The sequence below is a fragment of the Salvelinus sp. IW2-2015 genome, linkage group LG4p, assembly GCF_002910315.2.
Source record: "Salvelinus sp. IW2-2015 linkage group LG4p, ASM291031v2, whole genome shotgun sequence".
NCBI classification, from domain to species: Eukaryota; Metazoa; Chordata; class Actinopteri; order Salmoniformes; family Salmonidae; genus Salvelinus; species Salvelinus sp. IW2-2015.
Genome location: NC_036841.1, coordinates 1,840,974 through 1,859,828, shown reverse-complemented (window position 1 = coordinate 1,859,828; position 18,855 = coordinate 1,840,974). Strand labels below are relative to the sequence as shown.

Here is an 18,855-nt window from a genome sequence, read left to right as displayed (position 1 = left end):
ACCTAATCTGGAACAGCCAGTCATGAACAGTGACAGGGCAGTCTGCCATCCAGCTGTGTGTTTGTTCGTGTGTCTGCGTTTTGTTTGTGTCTGTGTGTATCTGTGTACTCATACATGACTATTAGACCCCAGATTAGATCAGAAACTGAACTGCTATTTTCACCAAAATAGTTGTTTTCCTTTTAAGTTGTTTGTTGTTTTAGTCAATTCACTTTAGGAGAAGTACCGTAAATGAATCATATCAATAGAGTCAAGCCTTGAAAAACGGCAATATGATATTCTAGATTACATGGTGTCTTCTTAGTCTGTCTTGTCTGTTGATCAGGTCTGCGGTCTGACTATTTCACTGCCTGGTGGAGACAGAACGCTCCAAGCAAAACATACTGAAGAAGACATGGGGCAGCCACCAGCCACAACTCCCTCCTCTGCTTGAACAAAGACTGTCTGTCTCTGTCATGTGGAGACTGGGTGATGACTTGAAGGCCTGGTAAGAAGACACCAATGCTGAAGGGCACTCAGACTGAGACGCCAACATGAAAACCTGACGATGCATCAGCTCACCGCCACTCAGTTTTTTTCTATGTTGTTTACTTAAGCTATGACTGGTACTTCAACTCTCTCATTCTTTCTCTCCCTCTCCCTCTCAGCACATGACTTGGCTGGTGGAGCTGTGGTCTGGCTCAATTGTGCAATTTCATCCACTCATGTTTACTTTACTGGCATCTTTCTTAGCATATTTCCCTCTGAACATTTCTTTCTCGTATTGTCCTGCGTTTCCTCAATAATGATGCTCTGTCTATTAAATTCCTTTGAAATATACTTCTTGACTTGAAAAGCAAGCACATAATAACGTCGTCAAATTTTGAAGTTCATTTTGGAACTTGATCAGGGCGTTAAGAAAAATAAAGTAGTTGTTCGCATAAACATTTAGACAACTGTCTTCTKGAGCAGGAAAAACAACTGGAAGCGACTTGATCATGGGAGAGAGGAGGCGTAGGGAAGGAGGAGTAGAGGAGGAGGGTTGTTAGCATGGACTAGTGGTTCGTGCTGAGTGTCAAGAAGAGAGCGGGAGACAGACGGAGAGGTGAGAGCAGTGCTAAGAGGTAACGAAGGAAGAAAAAGTGGGAAATCAGTGGTTGGATCGGGGAGAGAGGAAAAGGAGGAAGCAACATGCGAGAGGAAAGGCGATTGAGGASGGTTTTAGGGGGTCACGAGGGTAATAAAAATCATAATTCAATGAATTTTCCAGAAAAGTGCAGTTTGGGGGAATAAATGGAGGAWAGCAGCTGCTTGTAATAAAGGCCAATGAAAGTGTCAAGTCTCTCCTTCCCTTCGAATTCAACCCGGTCCACTGTGGGAACCAGTGGAGGCTCCTCAGAGAAGGGAGGGGAAGACCATCCTCCTCAGGGAATTTCATAAAAATAAAAATGGTAAAACATTWAAAAAGTTATCCTTTTTAGATAACACTATACAAAATATATTCACGTCACCAAATAATTGATTCAAACACTTTTTTTGCAATGAAGGTCTACAGTAGCCTCAACAGCACTCTGTAGGGTAGCACCATGGTGTAGCCAGAGGACAGCTAGCTTCTGTCCTCCTCTGGGTACATTGACTTCAATACAAAACCTAGGAGGCTCATGGTTCTCACCCCCTTCCATAGACTTAGACAGTAATTATGACACCTCCCAGAGGATGTCCTCCAACCTATCAGAGCTCTTGCAGCATGAACAGACATGTTGTCCACCCAATCAAAGCATCAGATAATTAATCTAGTACTGAAAGCATAAGCTACAGCTAGCTAACACTGCAGTGTATAAAATGTGGTGAGATAGAGAGTTTGTCATTTTTTTTCAGTCTCACTTACTTAGCTAGCAAATGCAGCTAGCTAGTTTAGCCTATTCAAACAACCTGCTCAAACAGAGGGATGCTATGTTGGCTAGCTGGCTATGACTATCCAACACAACACTGGAACTCTTCCAATTCAAGGTAAGCTTTTGGTTTTACTAATTTATTGCCACCGGGGCCCATCGGTGTAAGTGCTAAACTGCTTACTGACTGTACATTGTAAASTCACTGTTTGATTGTAGTGGGTTTACTAACACGTTAGTTCTGGTTTTGGTTTGGAAAGGTTTTTTCGCCTGGTCACAGACAGCTGATGTGTTGTGCTTTGAAGTTCACAAGCGAAGGGAAAAGGTGAGAGGAGGAGAGTGCATAGATGACAGAAGGAATACAATGTGGCTGCTATGAAAGTGAACTGTGTTTACGCGTGATCAGGGGTGTATTCATTCTGCCAATTCCGTTGAAAAAAACGAAACGGGGATAAACATACATGAATTTGTCCAATAGAAACTCTCGTTTGCAACTGTTGGACTAATGATTACATCCTAGATCAGCTAGATACARGCAAGTGTCTCCTCAAATGTTTCTCTCGACTTGTGCACCTACATTGTAAAACTTTCATTCATAGGCTAGGTTGTAGCAACCTCATGATGGGTACAGGGACCATTTGATTATCATGTAGTAGCCTTGACCTGGGTGAATGGAATCTGAATGATAGTCATCAAATATGCTGCAATAGAAATAAGGCCATGCTCAAACATTTTTTGTTGATGTTAATAGACCAATAAGAAAGAGAATTCCAAACCTCTCTGCCAATAACGGCTAGTTTTCAATTTTCCCCTCCCTACTCAGACCACTCCCAGACAGACTTACTTGAGAAATTGCTCTTTGCTAAGAAGCTATTTTTTGGGATAATTTTGATTGAAACAATCAAAGTAAAGTACTTTATTAATACCCAGAAAGGATGTAATATTTAAATAAAAACAGCTTCATTAGACCTTTAATTTGTTAAGAGTTTTCTGAAAGTAGAGCACACTATGCATTGTACAATATAAGAGTGGACAGGGGTTTACTCTTTAAAAAAATTAAAAAATAAATAAAAGGAAGGAAGATGGGAAAAAGATAGGGAGGCTCTTAATGTTTTCTGAATGGCGAGGTTTAGAACTAAGATCAGTCTTTCATATTTAAACAATGGGCTTATGTCCACCCTGCTGAGCTCTCCATGCTCCTCTCCCTCCCAATCTTCATCTGTGTCGCTATCGGTCTGCAAGCAGATACACACTGCACATCCTGCTCAACGCTAAGGCCCAGCCAAGAGTTCACTTCCTGCTCTTTCACTTCTCTGCTCTCCTTCACACCAGAACTATTCCCAGAGCATACATTAACAGCCATTCATATACTCAAATAGCATGTGGACACAAACAGACAAACCAACACTTCCCCCTTTAAACTCACACACACACATACGCTCGGCCCCACTATATGTAATTTCAGAACAGTAACGCTGGACATTATCTCGCTCTCTCTTCCTGTACAGATTTGGAGTGGCAGTGGAAACTATTTCTTTCTTGTTTTAACGGTGTGAGAAAAGGAAACGGGAGATAGACTTTCAGTGAGAGTGAACTAATGAATGAGAGACAGAACATGCAGGAGAGATTTATATTCCCACCATTGACATCAACTTCAAATGGGCTGTTCCCTCTTGTCTATGGGGCTTCACATGTCTGTGGTCCAACCTCATACTGCCATGATAAATCGAAGATTAATATTGTCCACCCCTGTCAATTCACATGTCATTTAAACTAGTTTCTTATGTTATAACAAAACAGCTGTGCCCATACAGTTTCCATGTAGACTATTTTTCTAAATTAACTTTGGAGCCAAGTGTGATTTTTGTGCTTCACGTAGGCTGCTGGGAACCGCTGCATGTCCTGCAGTCCAAAACAAGCTGGCTTAAAGTGTGTTTGTGTATAAATACACACAGCCTTATTCATCATCAGCTCACAAAGCCTCCTCCAGAGAAATGGGTCAAACAACTTGAGGCTATAGCTTTCATCCACTCAGAGCCCAGCCACTGTTTATCTGTTTAGGGAAATATTGATAAATACATCACTCCTTGTGTGCAACCAAAAACGTCACTAAACATTAAGGCTTCGGGTGAAAAATAAAAGACCTAATTCACATAGACAGTATATATGTTTCTCTGGAACCAGAGGTATTACCTTATGTCTTGCCTTACAAGCCCTATCATCATTTACATTTGTATATTCTGTTGAATTAAAGTTAACACTTTTGTTTCCAAAGGTAAGAGAAAATCACCAGCTTGACTTTTCCTTATTAAGATAATGTCATTGGTCAAACSCATACAAAGCCTCTATTAGGACAGTAAAAAGGAACATGTACACAGCATATTAAAATAAGAGGAAAATGTTAATATCACATGTTATCAACAAAATTGTAAGACAAGTAAAACATCTCATAACCATGAAATKACCACAGGTTTAACACAGGACTATTGTCCCCTCAAAATAAAAAATGAAAATGGATGTAAATGTCTGTGCTGTGTGTCTGTATCTGCATGTACGTAAGTGTGTACGTGTGTGTTGTTTGGTTGGTGTGTAGCTAAAGCGTTGCGTCGCCATGCTGGGTTCCGTCCTGAGGTAAGCACCAGTTTCACTTTGCTTTGGTTCAAAATCAAGAAAGAGAAAGAAAATAAGTGACAGAAAAACAACACCTTGATATGCTCATTATGCTACAGAATAAAACCCTTCAATTAATGTTGTACATTAATACAATCCCACAATAGTAGGGCTTATTGTCTCAGTCTCCAAGATAAGGTTTTAAGATTCACTAAGTCTATCACAGTGCATTCATGGCTTTAGTCTTCACATTCACCTACTGAGGTTGGCATTGGCACTATAGTGGTCAACAAACTCCAATCTGACATAAGGTCCGACAACATAGACAAATAATAAGCCAGCATGCTCTTTGGAATAAACATTCTAAAACATTTAACAAAACAATAAGTGCCTTCAACCCCAAACCCATAAGTGCTCATCAGTTGATAGAGACGAGCCACTGTACTGTACTGTGCCGTGTTTGATAGCCTCCTGGCAGGGAGACAGGGAAGGGCAGATGTAGGACTCGGCTCGGCAGTGCTCGGGTGTCTTGTTATGGTGTGGATCAGAGGGGCTGGATGGCAGGCATGAAATGGGGCGTCAGGCCGACAGACAGTGTGAATTGTCAGGGAGAATGTGAGATTTCACAGGGATTACTGGAAGACTGGGAGGCCAGCAGCTGGGGTGTGCTGTGCTGTTCACCCACACAGACGGCGCGGCCTGCCGCCGCACCACGAGTAGAGCACTGTCAGAGGCAGCTAGCGCCCAGCTCTCATGTTCACAACGCCGTCACATTAGCAGCTCCCAGTCCCTGTGTGTGTATTAAGGCAGCAGCGGAGCAGTCACTTTGGCCTGTCAATGATAGCACGGCCCTCTGTCAGAGTTGAGACTACTATGGGTCAAAAGGATTCAAAGTGATTAGTACTATTTATGCTCAGAATGGGACAATTGTCAGTGCTGATGAATCATCTGTATTAGAGGGAATTGCTGCTATTGATAGAGACTGATTAGGGGTAATTGGCTCAAGCCTCTCAGCACTGACTTGGATGGCCTCTCTGTGCTCTCCTCTGGTGAGTTGTATAGCTGTACCCACCATTGTAAATTCACTGAACAAAAATAGAAACGCAAAATGTAAAGTGTTGGTCCCATGTTTCATGAGCTGAAATAGAAATCCTAGATATTTTCCATACGCACAAAAAGTTAATTTCTCTCAAATGTTGTGCACAAATTTGTTTACATCCCTGTTAGTTTGACAAGATAATCCATCCAGCTGACAGGTGGCATATCAAGAAGCTGATTAAACAGCATGATCATTACACAGGTGCACCTTGTGCTGGGGACAATAAAAGGCCACTTCAAAATGTRTAGTTTTGTCACACAACACAAAGCCACAGATGTCTCAAGTTTTGAGGGAGCGTGCAATTGGCAGGCTGACTGCAGGAATGTCCAACATAGCTGCCAGAGAATTTAATGTTAATTTCTCTACCAAACTGCCTCCAATGTTGTTTTAGAGAATTTGGCAGTACGTCCAACCGGCCTTACAACCTCAGACCACGTATAACCACACCAGCCCAGGACCTCAACATCCGGCTTCTTCACCTGCGGGATCATCTGAGGGGGTATGCCCTTTTGTGGGGAAAAACTCATTCTGATTGGCTGGGCCTGGCTCCCCAGTGGGTGGGCCTATGCCCTCCAAGGACCACCCATGGCTGCACCCCTTCCCAGTCATGTGAAATCCATAGATTAGGGTCTAATGAATTTATTTCAATTGACTGATTTCCTTGTATGAACTGTAACTCAGTAAAATCTTTGAAATTGGTGCATGTTGCGTTTATATCTTCGTTCAGTATATTACACAACGTCACAGGCAACACCCATGCTTAGTCTACACTCCACATCACTGGATGTTAAAGCCATGGAGAAGGATTGGCGTGTCATCAGTTGGGTATGCATCATGATGCGTCCCAGTTGTGAGATCACAGGGTTGTGCTACTCGCTACTTTTCAATAACAGTTTGAAGGCACTTGGATGCAAGTCAAAAAATGATTTGAAAAATACCAATAAAGAGAGGTTATGGGTTCAAAGGGTTATGGCACTGAGTGTACAAGTCATTAAGCTACTATTACTGTCACTTAATATCGGTCTCTCTGTACACAACATCATGATCAGAGAGTACGTAACAACAAAGCAAAAGAAAAACAAAGAAAAACAAAGCACAGATAACTTTACCTAAATGGTGGAGCGAATGCTGTTTTCAGTTAGTCCCTCCCTCGTGACTAGAACAGCTGGAGCATGGAGTAAAACTGGATCAGGAGATAGAGAGAAAATCCAGTACCCCAAAAAAACAAAATTAAGAAAGTGGTCCAATCAATTGCAAATCCCAAAGCTTTGGCTTTTTCTTTTGTCCAACAGTCCTTTCAGTTCTGGACAGGAGCCCTGAATCTTGTCCATATGTGCTTTTTTCCCATTTTATGTACAATTACAATAGTAGTAGTAGTACAAAAGTACATTTAGTACACAGGTGTAGGGTCATATTACAACACTTTCTGGCAACAGTTTCTTCGGCTTTTCATTATGTACAAAAAACTAAGAAAAATTGATTTTTGGTTCTCAATTTGTTTTTGGCTCGGTGGTTTGCGTATACATAAATACTACACTGTTTTGAGTGGGTATTCCTTGGTCAAAATATAATAGAAATAGCACAGTTCTTCTAGGAAGGTCTTTGAAATGCATATAATGCAAACTTTGKAAAGAAAGGCACTTATAGGAGTCTACACAGTGTGTGTGCATTCTTTAGGCCAGGTATTGGCCTTAGTCTGAGGTGCAGATACTGATGGAGTTGAGGTGAATGACGTTAGAATACTGTAAGTTAAGTTGTGTGCCCACAGGATTGTGTGGAAGCCAAGGCCTTGCTGGGGGTGACTGGTCAGAGGGTCTTAGCTGGGGGAGTAGCGGTCAATGATACGGGAGTGGGAGTCAGAGAGGGACCCTGGGGGAGGGGGCAGGGCCGGGACCCCCAGGACATCCATCTTGTCATGGTGGTTGAGGCGCAGGTGTTCTGCTGCCAGTTTGGACAGCGGGAACAGGCTCTCCATGGCATGCTCTGCCAGCAGCTCTGAGGCCTTCTCCTGCTTCAGCCCCAGGTGCTCTGCTGCGTATTTACTCAGGGGGTAGATCCCTTCCGCAAAGTCYAGCTTYAGCTTGCCGTCGGCCGTCAGWRCCCCTCCGGCCCCCCCACTGCTGTGCATCTTCATGTGGCTGATGAGGTTGCGCTGCTGGGCGAACTTGCCCCCGCACACCTGACACTCRTAGGGCTTCTCCCCGGAGTGGATGCGCATGTGCTCTGTGAGGCGGTACTGGCGGGTGAAGCGCATGCCGCAGTGGTCRCAKGCAAAGGGCTTGAGTCCCAGGTGGCTGCGCATGTGGCGGGTCATGGTGCCGCGCTGGGTGAACTTCTTGCCACAGATGCTGCAGGGGTAGGGCCTTGTCAGCCAGTGGGTCTTCTCGTGCTGGCGCAGCGTGGCCGGGTCCTTGTAGGACTTCTCACAGGAGTTACAGCGATAGGGTCTGATGATCTCCCCCAGGACCCCAGGCGTCAGGCTCTGGCTGGACYTCCCCTCCAGGYWGKWCAGGCTGCCGTTACCGTTGCTGTTGCTGCTGTTGTTTTTGGGGTTGCTGTTGCTGCTACCCATCTCCCCTCCAGAGTACAGCTCCTCCTCTGTGTGGGTCTCCACGTGGGCGTTGAGCTGCTCAGAGCTGGGGAAGCCCTTGTCACAGGGKATGCACACGTACAGGTTGTCCCCAAAGCTCTCAGGCTCGTAGGGTAGGTGGAACCTCCCCATGRCCCCTGTGGGTGATGGTCGACCCTCACTACTGCCTGTCCCCTCACTGCCTGAGCCACTCTTCTCATCCTCCCCATCACAGCCYACCCTACGGTAGCGATCATCGCTCTCCTCCCCTGCTTTGTGATGGTGGTTGTGATGCTGGTGGTTTTGGTCTCCGTTTCCACCCCGTTCCTCCTCATCCTCGTCATCCTCTTCATCCTCAGCTGTGTATGACAGTGGYTCATGCTTCACCCAGCGGTAGATGTTGCCCACCTCCCTGCTGGGCTCTCCAGCCTCGGTGGGGGTGTCGGGGCTGGGGGGGCAGGGGTAGTGGTCTGGACCTTGGGAGCTGGAGCAGTGGAGGTGGGGCAGGTGGGGCCCCAGGGGCTTATTAAGGTGGGGGTAAGAGTGAGGTGGGAGAGACCCCGCCTGATCAGCCGTCTCCATCTTCTCTGTGGGGTAGGCCCCGCCATTGTTCCCCAGCATTGGGCTGGTGCGGCCGCTCAGCCCCCCCTCCCGCTCCTCATCGTGGTGGGGCAGGGCATGGGCCAGGTGTGGGTGGGAGGGAGTGTTCTGGGACTGGGAGTTAGGGCTCTTCTTGGAGAGGTCCAGGCCATAGATGGGGGAGCAGTTTCTGTCAGAGTGGGCTGGGCGAAGGCTGGGCTGGGCAGGCAGGGCTGAGGGTGTGGAGGGGAACACCTGAGGGCCCTGWGARGAGGTGGGGGCATACARCTCCCCTGCATGGGTGGCATGGGGGTGSRGCGGCAGCTCCTCTAGTGGTGGGGCRCGWGGCGTGTGGGTGTTCMCAACTCCCCCTGGGTAGCAGGACTGAATAACAGGGGTGGACACCCGATACCTGCYCCCTCCCCCTAAACCCAAACTATTGGGGMCCATCTTCCCATAGSGCAGAAAGGCAGGAGTGGGGCGGAGAGGGTACTTCCCATTTCTCCTCATCTTCTTCTTACACARYGCCACTAAGTCCAGYAGCTGCAGATAGCTAGCTGCAGCCAGCACGGCCCCCAGGTTGGGCTCTGTCGGGGAGCTGKGGTCTCCYTCSGTCAGRCGGCCCGTGTAGATGTAGTCTAGAATGACCCGGAACACCCCGGGACTCACCATCTCGTGGTCTAGGTTGATGAGGTTGTCATGGACGACCAGGGACTTCAGGTAGAGRCTGCTGGCGGCCAGAATRTTCTTRTGGGCTCGGAACAACGCGTTCTGCACCACGATGATGACATCACACAGGAAGCCCTTGGTGCGCTGGGTGTTGAGTTGCAGGAGGAGGTGTCTAGCATGACTTGGGACTTCCATGGCATGGAGCATCGTCGTCAGACCGCCACCTAAAACAGCAGATATCTGTAAACGTCATGCAGTGCCAGTCAATATCTACTGTATATAGTTCCTCATGTTTCTATATTTTCTAATATGCTTGCATGATATTGTGGCACATTCCCCAATCTTCTTTTTATCTATTTAAGTGAGACGTTTAAAAACGAAGCACAGTGCTGACAAGGGTCTGATTTGGCATCCGTATATAATAAATAAATAAAGTGAACTAAAATCTACATCTTCAATTCGAAACTTAAATAACAATTTGAAATTTGAAAAAAACTGGATCCATTTTCAATAACTTCCCAATAAACTGAGGAGCTATAATTAAACTATTCATTTTTTTRAATACATTTTWGAATTTTAAAATTAAAATCACTTCCAAATTTGACCGCCTTCAATTGGAATTGACCCCAACCCTGCTATTAGCTGAACTCTGCCACTGTATCCCATTACATAACTTGGTTTTGATGAATCATATTGATTCCATGTAAGGAAAAATGAACAGATAGGCTCCAGATTTACAGTAAAGGCAGCACACATAGGAGTTACTCTATAAAATTGAGCTATTGCTGTAAGTGAGCAGCAGTTGACATGGTTTTGTCATTATCAGAAACTGAAGTGTACACATTCACTTCCTAAACTGAAATGCTGAGAGAGAGAAAGATACAGATATGGATATGTTTTCGTGTTGCCGGCTTCCATAAAAAATATTCCAGTGGTGGTGTGTGCAGTGTTTTAAACAAAGCGGAGAGTGAACATTTTGCAAGTATGATGAAGAGCAGGTATACTGTAAACCTGTGGAGGCAGAAGACGAGTCCAAAAAAAGATGTGTCTTTGAGCTCCCATTCGGCCCAGTCATATAAGGAACTCTGATCACACAGGATGTAAATCAAGACAAAATGAGAAGCTCCAATGCTTTAATTTGAGATTAACTCTGGAATTCTAATGCACACAAATGCTTCACACACACACACACACACACACACACACACACACACACACACACACACACACACACACACACACACACACACACACACACACACACACACACACACACACCTGTCTCTTATACACATCTAGATGTGTATAAGAGACAGGTGTATTGTTGTACTAAGGCTTAAGTAAACATTATTAACTGAACAAATTTAGCAGGATGTATTGTTCAAACATTGGAGTCTGAGGATACTTTACTGATGAGATGAAACAGTTTGGAACTGTCCCTAAGGGCTTGGTCTCGCTGATGGGAAACAAGCAAATGAATAAATATGTCCGACCGTGGTCTTCCTGACATAAGTTCATTCTCTTATTGTTTATTTCATTGACTATAAGCCCCCAGTCAGAGGGACTGATGCATGAGATTGAGAGTGGACATTTAATTACCGACTGAGGCCTCCTTAAGACACTATTCTGCGCACATGGAGGCCCTGCAAGCCCACTGCACACCACACATAAACATACCAAGGGATCCATCTAAAGAAAAGCAGTGTATGTGGTTCTTATACAGGGTTGTATACCCTGGCTGTCTCATAGCCTTCCATTCCTATTATTTAAAGACACACTTCAGTCTTAATGAGTTTGCGGTGTAGTTGAGTCGATATGTTTAGAATTACCCAAAAGGAACGTAGCAATTTTAACATTTTTGTCATTTTGGTGTAATAATAATCATAACCTAACCATTTACAGGTTTCCACTGCTGCTCTCTTAAACGCTGCTGTCTTTCATTTCTCCCAGGTCGTATTTTACTAGAAATTCCACGATATGAGGAGCAAATACAAAAAAAGAAATTAAATATGCCTCAGATGAGAATTGATATTCAAAGCGATGGGTAAGTTACACATTAACATCGCGAAGGATTTCAGTTATATATCTAGGCACTGTGCTACTCGATTGGTGCGTTGTGCGCAAGGCGCAGCCCTCATAGGCTTTTACGCATGAGGTTTGGACAGGCGCGGATGTTTCCCCAGGGTGAATGGRAGTGCACCATACACGTTTGTTCTGTCACAACACGCTATACACGGCCTGAGAGAATAAAAAGGCGGCCTGAAACAGAGATCTATGCTACACTGTCCCCTTTACGCGCGTCGACAAACATGCCACCCCCTTATGGGATGCCAGCCTTCAATTATAAAGAGGGTTTTACTTAAATGTTTCAATGGTAGAGGAAAAAATATAGCAGGCATATTTATAAGTTATGATTTTATTTTTTAGATTCTGGAAAAACTGCCACATTTACATGCGCATCTCATCTGTCTAACGAGCAGCAAGAGAGTGGGCTTGCATGTATGGCACAATGATGCTATACTTTGCTTGGGTTCGTTTCCGTTTGTTTGATGCTATCATATTCKGATGTTTTATGAAATCGTTATCATGTCACACAAGTATACACAGGAACACGCACGTGCACACACACACGAGCGCTTGTAGCCTATGCGTAAAAGCGGGTTTGTCATTTTTACCATCGTTTGGTTATATGAATTGCAAAAATAATATTAACACATTTAACGCGTTCAGTGAAAAAAAACGAATTCAAATTATTAGCATGACCATCCAGTTAGAATGAACGAATGAACTGRACTGTCTGTCATATCTGTAGAATTTGTAGAATATGCACATTGTTTTTTCTCTCAAGACGTCGAGTGAAAGATAAGAAAGTAGTGACCAAAATAAATAATGTAGGCCTATTAAAAACCTTGTCTGAGCATCATGCATTAACAGTTACTGTATCCCCTTGTCGGCCTATCAAAGACAGCTCTCTAATCCACTAAACCAATCAAACGTCTTAAAACGCATCTCAGTGGAAGGTTATGTTCACAATTCAAATATCATTCACGTGCATAAAATAGGACGAACCTACTTTACTTTTCATCTCTCGCTCTCTCTCTCTCTCTCTCCTATAGATGGTTTATTCTCAATTAGTAAACATGTTTTACAATAATGTGAAACATTTATCATCACAATAAGTGATATTTTGGAATATGATTCACCTTCAGTAAGTGTCTGTTGATAATAATTTCTCAATAACCTCTATGGGCCCTGAAGGTTCTTGTGTCTGTCATGCACATTCTGAATGTTTTCCTGTACCACGATTTGTTCCCGAGTGGTTATAGGTGAATGCTATATTTGGTATAAGGGTGACTTCTTTGAGAACCTTGAGTCATCTTTGGGACAGTTTGGTATCCATGATACCTGTGTTGTGTCTGCGTTGTCCCTGCTCTGGTTTGGGGTTGAGGCTGAGTTGAGGCTGAGGGGTTCTGCTCTGGGTTAAGAACACCCTCCACACTTCCCATCCACACATTCTGCCTGATTTTCAGAGAACGACTTTGTATGCATGTAGGTTTACATGTTAATCAGTGTAGTATTTTTTCGTTTGAGAATGGTCTATTTAAGGCACTTAATAATTCATGAACGTTGCAAAGAAAACATACATACTTATTGATAGCAAATGAAATGTTAATTTTGTTTTATTTATGCTTTATTTAGTCTATTCTAAATGAATGTATTTAGAGRTTTCGACTAACAATGAATATTTGGAGAAATAGTTAAACTGTTTGTTTTCATGCTGTGAAATACTATCTATCATTGCTGTTCACATGTTGTTTAGGGGCATAACATGCACCCTGTCAAACCACAAGGAAAAAACAGTGAGACACTGAGCTCTATAGCCTTACGTGTCACGATATTTTTGTGAATGGGATATATAAACGCAGTAGAGCATGACACCTTATTTAATGACAACTACAATTGAGGCTTTAAAAGTAGCCTAAGGAGTGGGTGTCCTGCGCTTAGCCTAAGCAGTGCAGGGAGACGTCTCGAATTATATCCACAAGGTTTGATTTTAGATAAGTCCAGAGACATTTGCTTTTTACACTTCCTCTATAGTCAGAAGGCTAGAGAAGTGAGTAGAGTTTTAGACAGCCGTCAAAACGAGGCTGTCACCTTATCAACGCAACCTTGCCTTTACCTTTGTTATGATTTTGATTCGCTATGTCGTTGACTTCCTTATCAGGGACATTTCAAATGCTGAAACTCGCGATCTGCGCGCCTCATCTCTCTAGAAAAGAGGCCCCAGACTTCCATTCATAATCCCGACGGGAGACAAGTGCACACGAGCTCCTTTATAAAAGGGGCCTCCTAAAAATAACTCAAAKGCTATAGGTTTTACATTTTTTATTTGTTTTAAAATATGTTCTGGCTGTCAGTTTCCTTGTCACCACTAACTTGCATGAGATAGGCCAACAAAACTTATTTTTTTTAATGTGCCTCCTTTTTTAAAAGGTATTTTGCATACAGTARAGTTTGTAAAGTTGTAAAAGATAAGTCTAGTTTTGTGCAACCATGTCTTAATTAAATCATTAGATTTGATTGAATACACACCGAGATGGGAAGTAGGCCTAGAAACTCAAAGTTGCCCTTTTAACAAAATAGACYCGCCTACTTCTGAGTCCTGTCAACTTCTTCAGAAAATGTAATTATATTCCTACTCAATGCGTCCATTAGACTATAGATTTTTACAAAATGTCTTATTAAATACATCGTTTATCAAGAAATGGACCATTTGAGAAGTAATTTGTTATTCAGGCCTATTTTCTTTAAAGATAGGATACAACAACAACACGACATGATATACATGATTTAGGTATCTTAAATCTCTTGCTTTCTCAATCCCTATTTCTGTAATCTTGTCCTCGCATTAGACAAATCACGAGACTTCAACGCGCATAAAACCATCYCTGACTTCTATAGTGCATCACCCGTCGTTATCTCAGTCTGATAACCATGAGTCTACACTAAATCATCTCCGCAAATATTGTACAAACGGAAATTCAAGCAGCTCTACATTTCATTGAAATAACTGTAAATTAGTGATAGCCTATGACATAGGCCTATACGTGCGTAATGTGTTGTCAATATTTTTSTGATTGATGATTGATGTTTTGATAAACGACATCACTTAAATGTTGACATAGCAAAGTGCAGAGGGGTTGGGAGAGGAACAGAACAGGAACAGATAAAGCCGTCATCGCTCTGGCTAAAATCGAATCAACTCCATGTGAAGCACCATGAACCCTTCATTAGTCCGATGCTAGGCGAGCTGTGACCTATAGCTGCACTGTGGTGGAGGGGGGGTGAACGCTGCACCGAGACCCACTGCATCAATTTACTACCACTGGGTGACTGAGGATGAGGCATCATGCTGAACACCCAGAGACTGAACTACACTGTTCTCTGTATAAAGATAGATACCYACACAACCATCTGATGACAATAGGTGACATATAGGTTAGGCCTACTTAACAGCAAATAATCCAATATAAATCTTACCTTGTTATAGTTTATATAGAATTTAGTCCAGTGATCCATTTAACAAGAATCAATTGTATAGGCTATTCGTAGTTTGTTGGAGCTGAGAATGTTTGAATCAAACAAAAGACTGCTCACATAAGCAACCATGTCTTGTTACAAATAAAAATCTATTAACTAATGGGTTCCATCACAAAATTAGGAAAACATGACTATGATTTTAAAAGTTCCTCATTTGCATTCAAAATACACAAACACTAACCAAACACTGAACCCGCGATAAACCCCCTATGTTCACATTAAAATCGCTAAAAAGTGAAATATCGTCAATATTTGGTCTCAATAATTTTGCCTGTTCTGTAACTGTAGTGGTCTTTAAAAAGCTGGTATTGAAACGTTACCTGGATGCCCGATCTCTTCTGCCATCCGATCTAAGTCTCCCTTAATGATCATCTCAGCAGTCTTTTGGAGTAATTTCTGACGTTTCAACTTTGAACTGCCAGCCTCCAAAAACCATGCCAGTTTTCCAAGCACGACTGCCAAAACTTTGTATTATTAATTGCTATGAATTTCTTGTTACTCTCTCCGTCCTCCCTCCCTCTCTCTCTCTCTCTCGCTGTGTCCTCCTTCCCTCGCTCTATCTGCCCCTCCCCTCTCTTTCTCACCCCCTCCTTCAAAAAAATACGTGCTTAGTCCAGCATCAGTTTCCTCCTGTTTTATTTTAGTAATTTCCTTGCCTATTTTTTGTGTCGAGGCTATAACGCGCAATAATGGAGCCTCTATGGGCCGTAAGTGTTTTAGCACCCCGTGTGATGTCAGTCTATAATAAAACTCAATGTTAAAATCGAGGGCAGGAACTTCATTCAACTGACCCCAACTTGAACTTCACAACACATCGCGACTTCGTCTTAAAGAGACAGGCCTTTATTGTATATCCCACAGCAGTTTCGCACTGAACTGAAGTTTGGAGACATATGAGACCCGTAAAAAAATGCTTATTGTCAACAATAGACCATGGGGAAATAGCCTACACACCGATWGATGATGGCTGGTTTACTCATATACCATTTGACTGAAACTGATCTTTAACACACGCCCTTTTAGATCATGGATATTTCAATTAAACCTACTGATAAGGTTCATCCTATGATGTCTCAGTGGAGGATGCTGAGGGGAGGATGGCTCATAATAATGGCTGAAATRAAGTCAATGGAGTGGTATCAACCACATGGAAACCACGTCTTTGATGTGTTTAATGCCATTCCATTGACTCCATTCCAGCCATTATTATGAGCCCTCCTCTCCCAGCAGCCTCCACTGGATAGTTTAAAATGTGCTATTGATATTGTGTACTAATCCTAGTGGGTAAACCATTAATAGCCTATACGGATGTGACATTCTACAGTCCAACCCMCATTGGCTAACTTAGAGTCACTTCATCGTTAGAGTTTGGTGTCTACTGATTGTAGCATAATGTCTAATGAGTCTCACCTGCTCAGGTAAAGACAAGCAGACAAGAGCTTACAGTAGACTGCCACGGCCCATATCCTGCGACACTCGGAGCACTGACAGAGGTGGGCAGGGAAGAGCAGAACTCTGTCCYCTGATATTTATCCATCAAATATAAATATAAGGTAATCCTGCAACCATATACTATATAGTAGCCTAGTAGTGCAGTCATTGGCCTTATTTGTTTTCATGCGTAAAACGTGGGCCTATTTTGGAGCGGAAAAGGTACCTACCTCTACGTTTGGGGTAAGCTACCGTAACAGGTGATTAAGTGTACCTACATTGTACTGTAAATTAGCCCCAAAATAATTACAATATACTGAGCAAAAAAATGCAACAATTTCAAAGATTGTACTGAGTGAAACTTCATTCAAGGAAATCAGTCAATTGAAAAATTAATTAGGCCCTAATCTATGGATTTCACATGACTGGGCAAGGGCGCAACCATGCGAGGGTATAGGCCAGGATAAGTTTCCCCCCACAACATAACTTTATTACAGACAGATACTCTTCATGCTGTTTAATCAGCTTCTTGATATGCCACACCTGTCAGTTGGATGGATTATTTTTGGCAAAGGAGAAATGCTCATTAACATGAATCTAAACAAATTTGTGCACAACATTTGAGAAATAAGCTTTTTGTGCATATGGACAATTTCTGGGATCTTTTGTTTTTAGCTGATGAAACATGGGACCAAGACTTTACATGTTGCGYTTTCATAATTTTGTTAAATATATATGAATCATGACAGCTGTTAGGGTTGTTTAGGGATTTTCTGCAGTTGTTTGTTTTCAGACCTACAGTGATTTCAGTGTTCCACACACAGTACACAGTTCTAAATTTGATCATGTACAATAACAAGTTATTGTAGCCTTTGCTATTTTTAATACACAGCAATGGGCCTAGTTGCACTGTTGGCTGACAGTCTGAAAATCATCTCTCAATCAACTTTTCTAATTTACATCAGTTCTAAAACTTTTAGAAGCTGAGCATATGTCAAAGGTTATATTTTTCTTCTACCAATTGACTGTAGGTATACCAATCTTTGGCTACTAATTGTAAACCGTTATCACTGCAAATGGGCCTTTTGCCGTTATCACAAACATCTTAAATTAAACACGGTTGTTTTGAATTAGTAAGGCACGTTTCCTCTCTCGAATCCTTCGAAAAAAATAAGTAACTTTAGATTGAGAGACATTCTTGGGAGATTTTGTTTTACATTTACCCCTAAGCAACCTCACGATAATTGAAAGCTTTTAAAATGCGATATAATTTAGGCGTCAGGTGCTGGCATGTTAAGTCTATACTTGCCAGCTGACAGACAACTGTTCAAAAAGTAAATAAATATATACATAAGTAGGAGAGCTCGTATTGGCTTCACTGACTGAATGCACCTGAAGTCGCAGAGTAGAGGAGGCCATCGCGCGCTCTCTYCCAACTGTCATTTACCCACCTCGGACTCATGTCTGGTGTCGTGGCCGTTTGTGAAGTCTTCTCCTCGGGATTCCCTCATCCAGACTTCCACGCTCACTCGCCTAAAATTCCGTGCTATTACCAACCTCTTCCGTGTTTTCTCCTACTCTCTATCACCGTTCGCCCTTTCTCTCTGCCCCGCACGCTGTTTTATTTCTCACGTGCAATAGTACTATATCGACACCTCTTCAGATTTGGTCGGGGTCCGATCAGACCAGGGCTGATGGCCGGGTGGATGCGCCCACAGCGACACCCAATGGTTGGCATTCTAGATTGTAATGTGCGCAGCAGCCTTCTGTGCGTAAAGTTACTGTTATTCACTGCTAAACCCGTTAATTTGCACTGTGCTTATATTCTATTTGGAATTAAGAAAAATCGATATTACACTTGCTTTGCCATTTCAGTGTATATATTTTCTCCATACTCCAAGCTGTATGTGAACTTCTTCTGTCAGATTCACTGCATTACCAGACATGCCAGTGTAATGGATGGCTCATAGAATAAATCACCCCCATCAGTAAAGCACTTAAAACTGTATGGATGAAAGTCACTATTTGTTCCAAAACTTTCTGAWGTTATATTTTTTCCCTCAATGGCACAAGCATGGGTAAAGACGGGCACAATACTTAACTCTCTATATAATCCATAATTTGGAAAATATCTTAAACTGTACCAAAAACATGACCTTTTTTTTGCAAAATTTGATGAATTATTGAAAGCCGATACATTGAGGTTAATATTGTGTTCATATTAACATTTCTCTTCTATTTTAGACAATCTGTTATTTTGAACAGGAAATTAAATGCCAATTTGTCTGAACTTCTCATTTGATATGAAAATGTACCTGCTTACAATGTTTTACACAGGTGTTAGCATGGCGATGACTACCAAATATGTAGCAGGTGTCTTTTTAAAATACYTATTTACATGACAGAAATCAACAAGGTTTCCATAA

The 18,855-nt window shown here is 42.6% G+C and overlaps 1 protein-coding gene across 4 annotated transcripts; it reads right to left on the bottom strand.

The window, feature by feature from the left end:
* Positions 1 to 584: 584 nt before the first annotated feature.
* hic1 (hypermethylated in cancer 1) lies at positions 585 to 18,075 on the bottom strand. Of its 4 annotated transcripts, none has more exons than XM_023979903.2 (2): positions 17,881 to 18,075; positions 585 to 9,637 (listed from the first exon to the last, which is right to left on the bottom strand). In XM_023979903.2, exons 1-2 carry the CDS (start codon positions 17,938 to 17,940, stop codon positions 7,397 to 7,399), a joined length of 2,301 nt encoding a protein of 766 aa, XP_023835671.1. In that variant the 5' UTR covers positions 17,941 to 18,075; the 3' UTR covers positions 585 to 7,396. The 4 variants fall into 4 exon arrangements, with proteins under 4 accessions (XP_023835671.1, XP_023835682.1, XP_023835688.1 ...); XM_023979914.2 differs by having other exon boundaries at positions 585 to 9,621; XM_023979920.2 differs by lacking the exon at positions 17,881 to 18,075 and adding an exon at positions 15,319 to 15,516.
* Between the last annotated feature and the right edge of the window lie 780 nt (positions 18,076 to 18,855).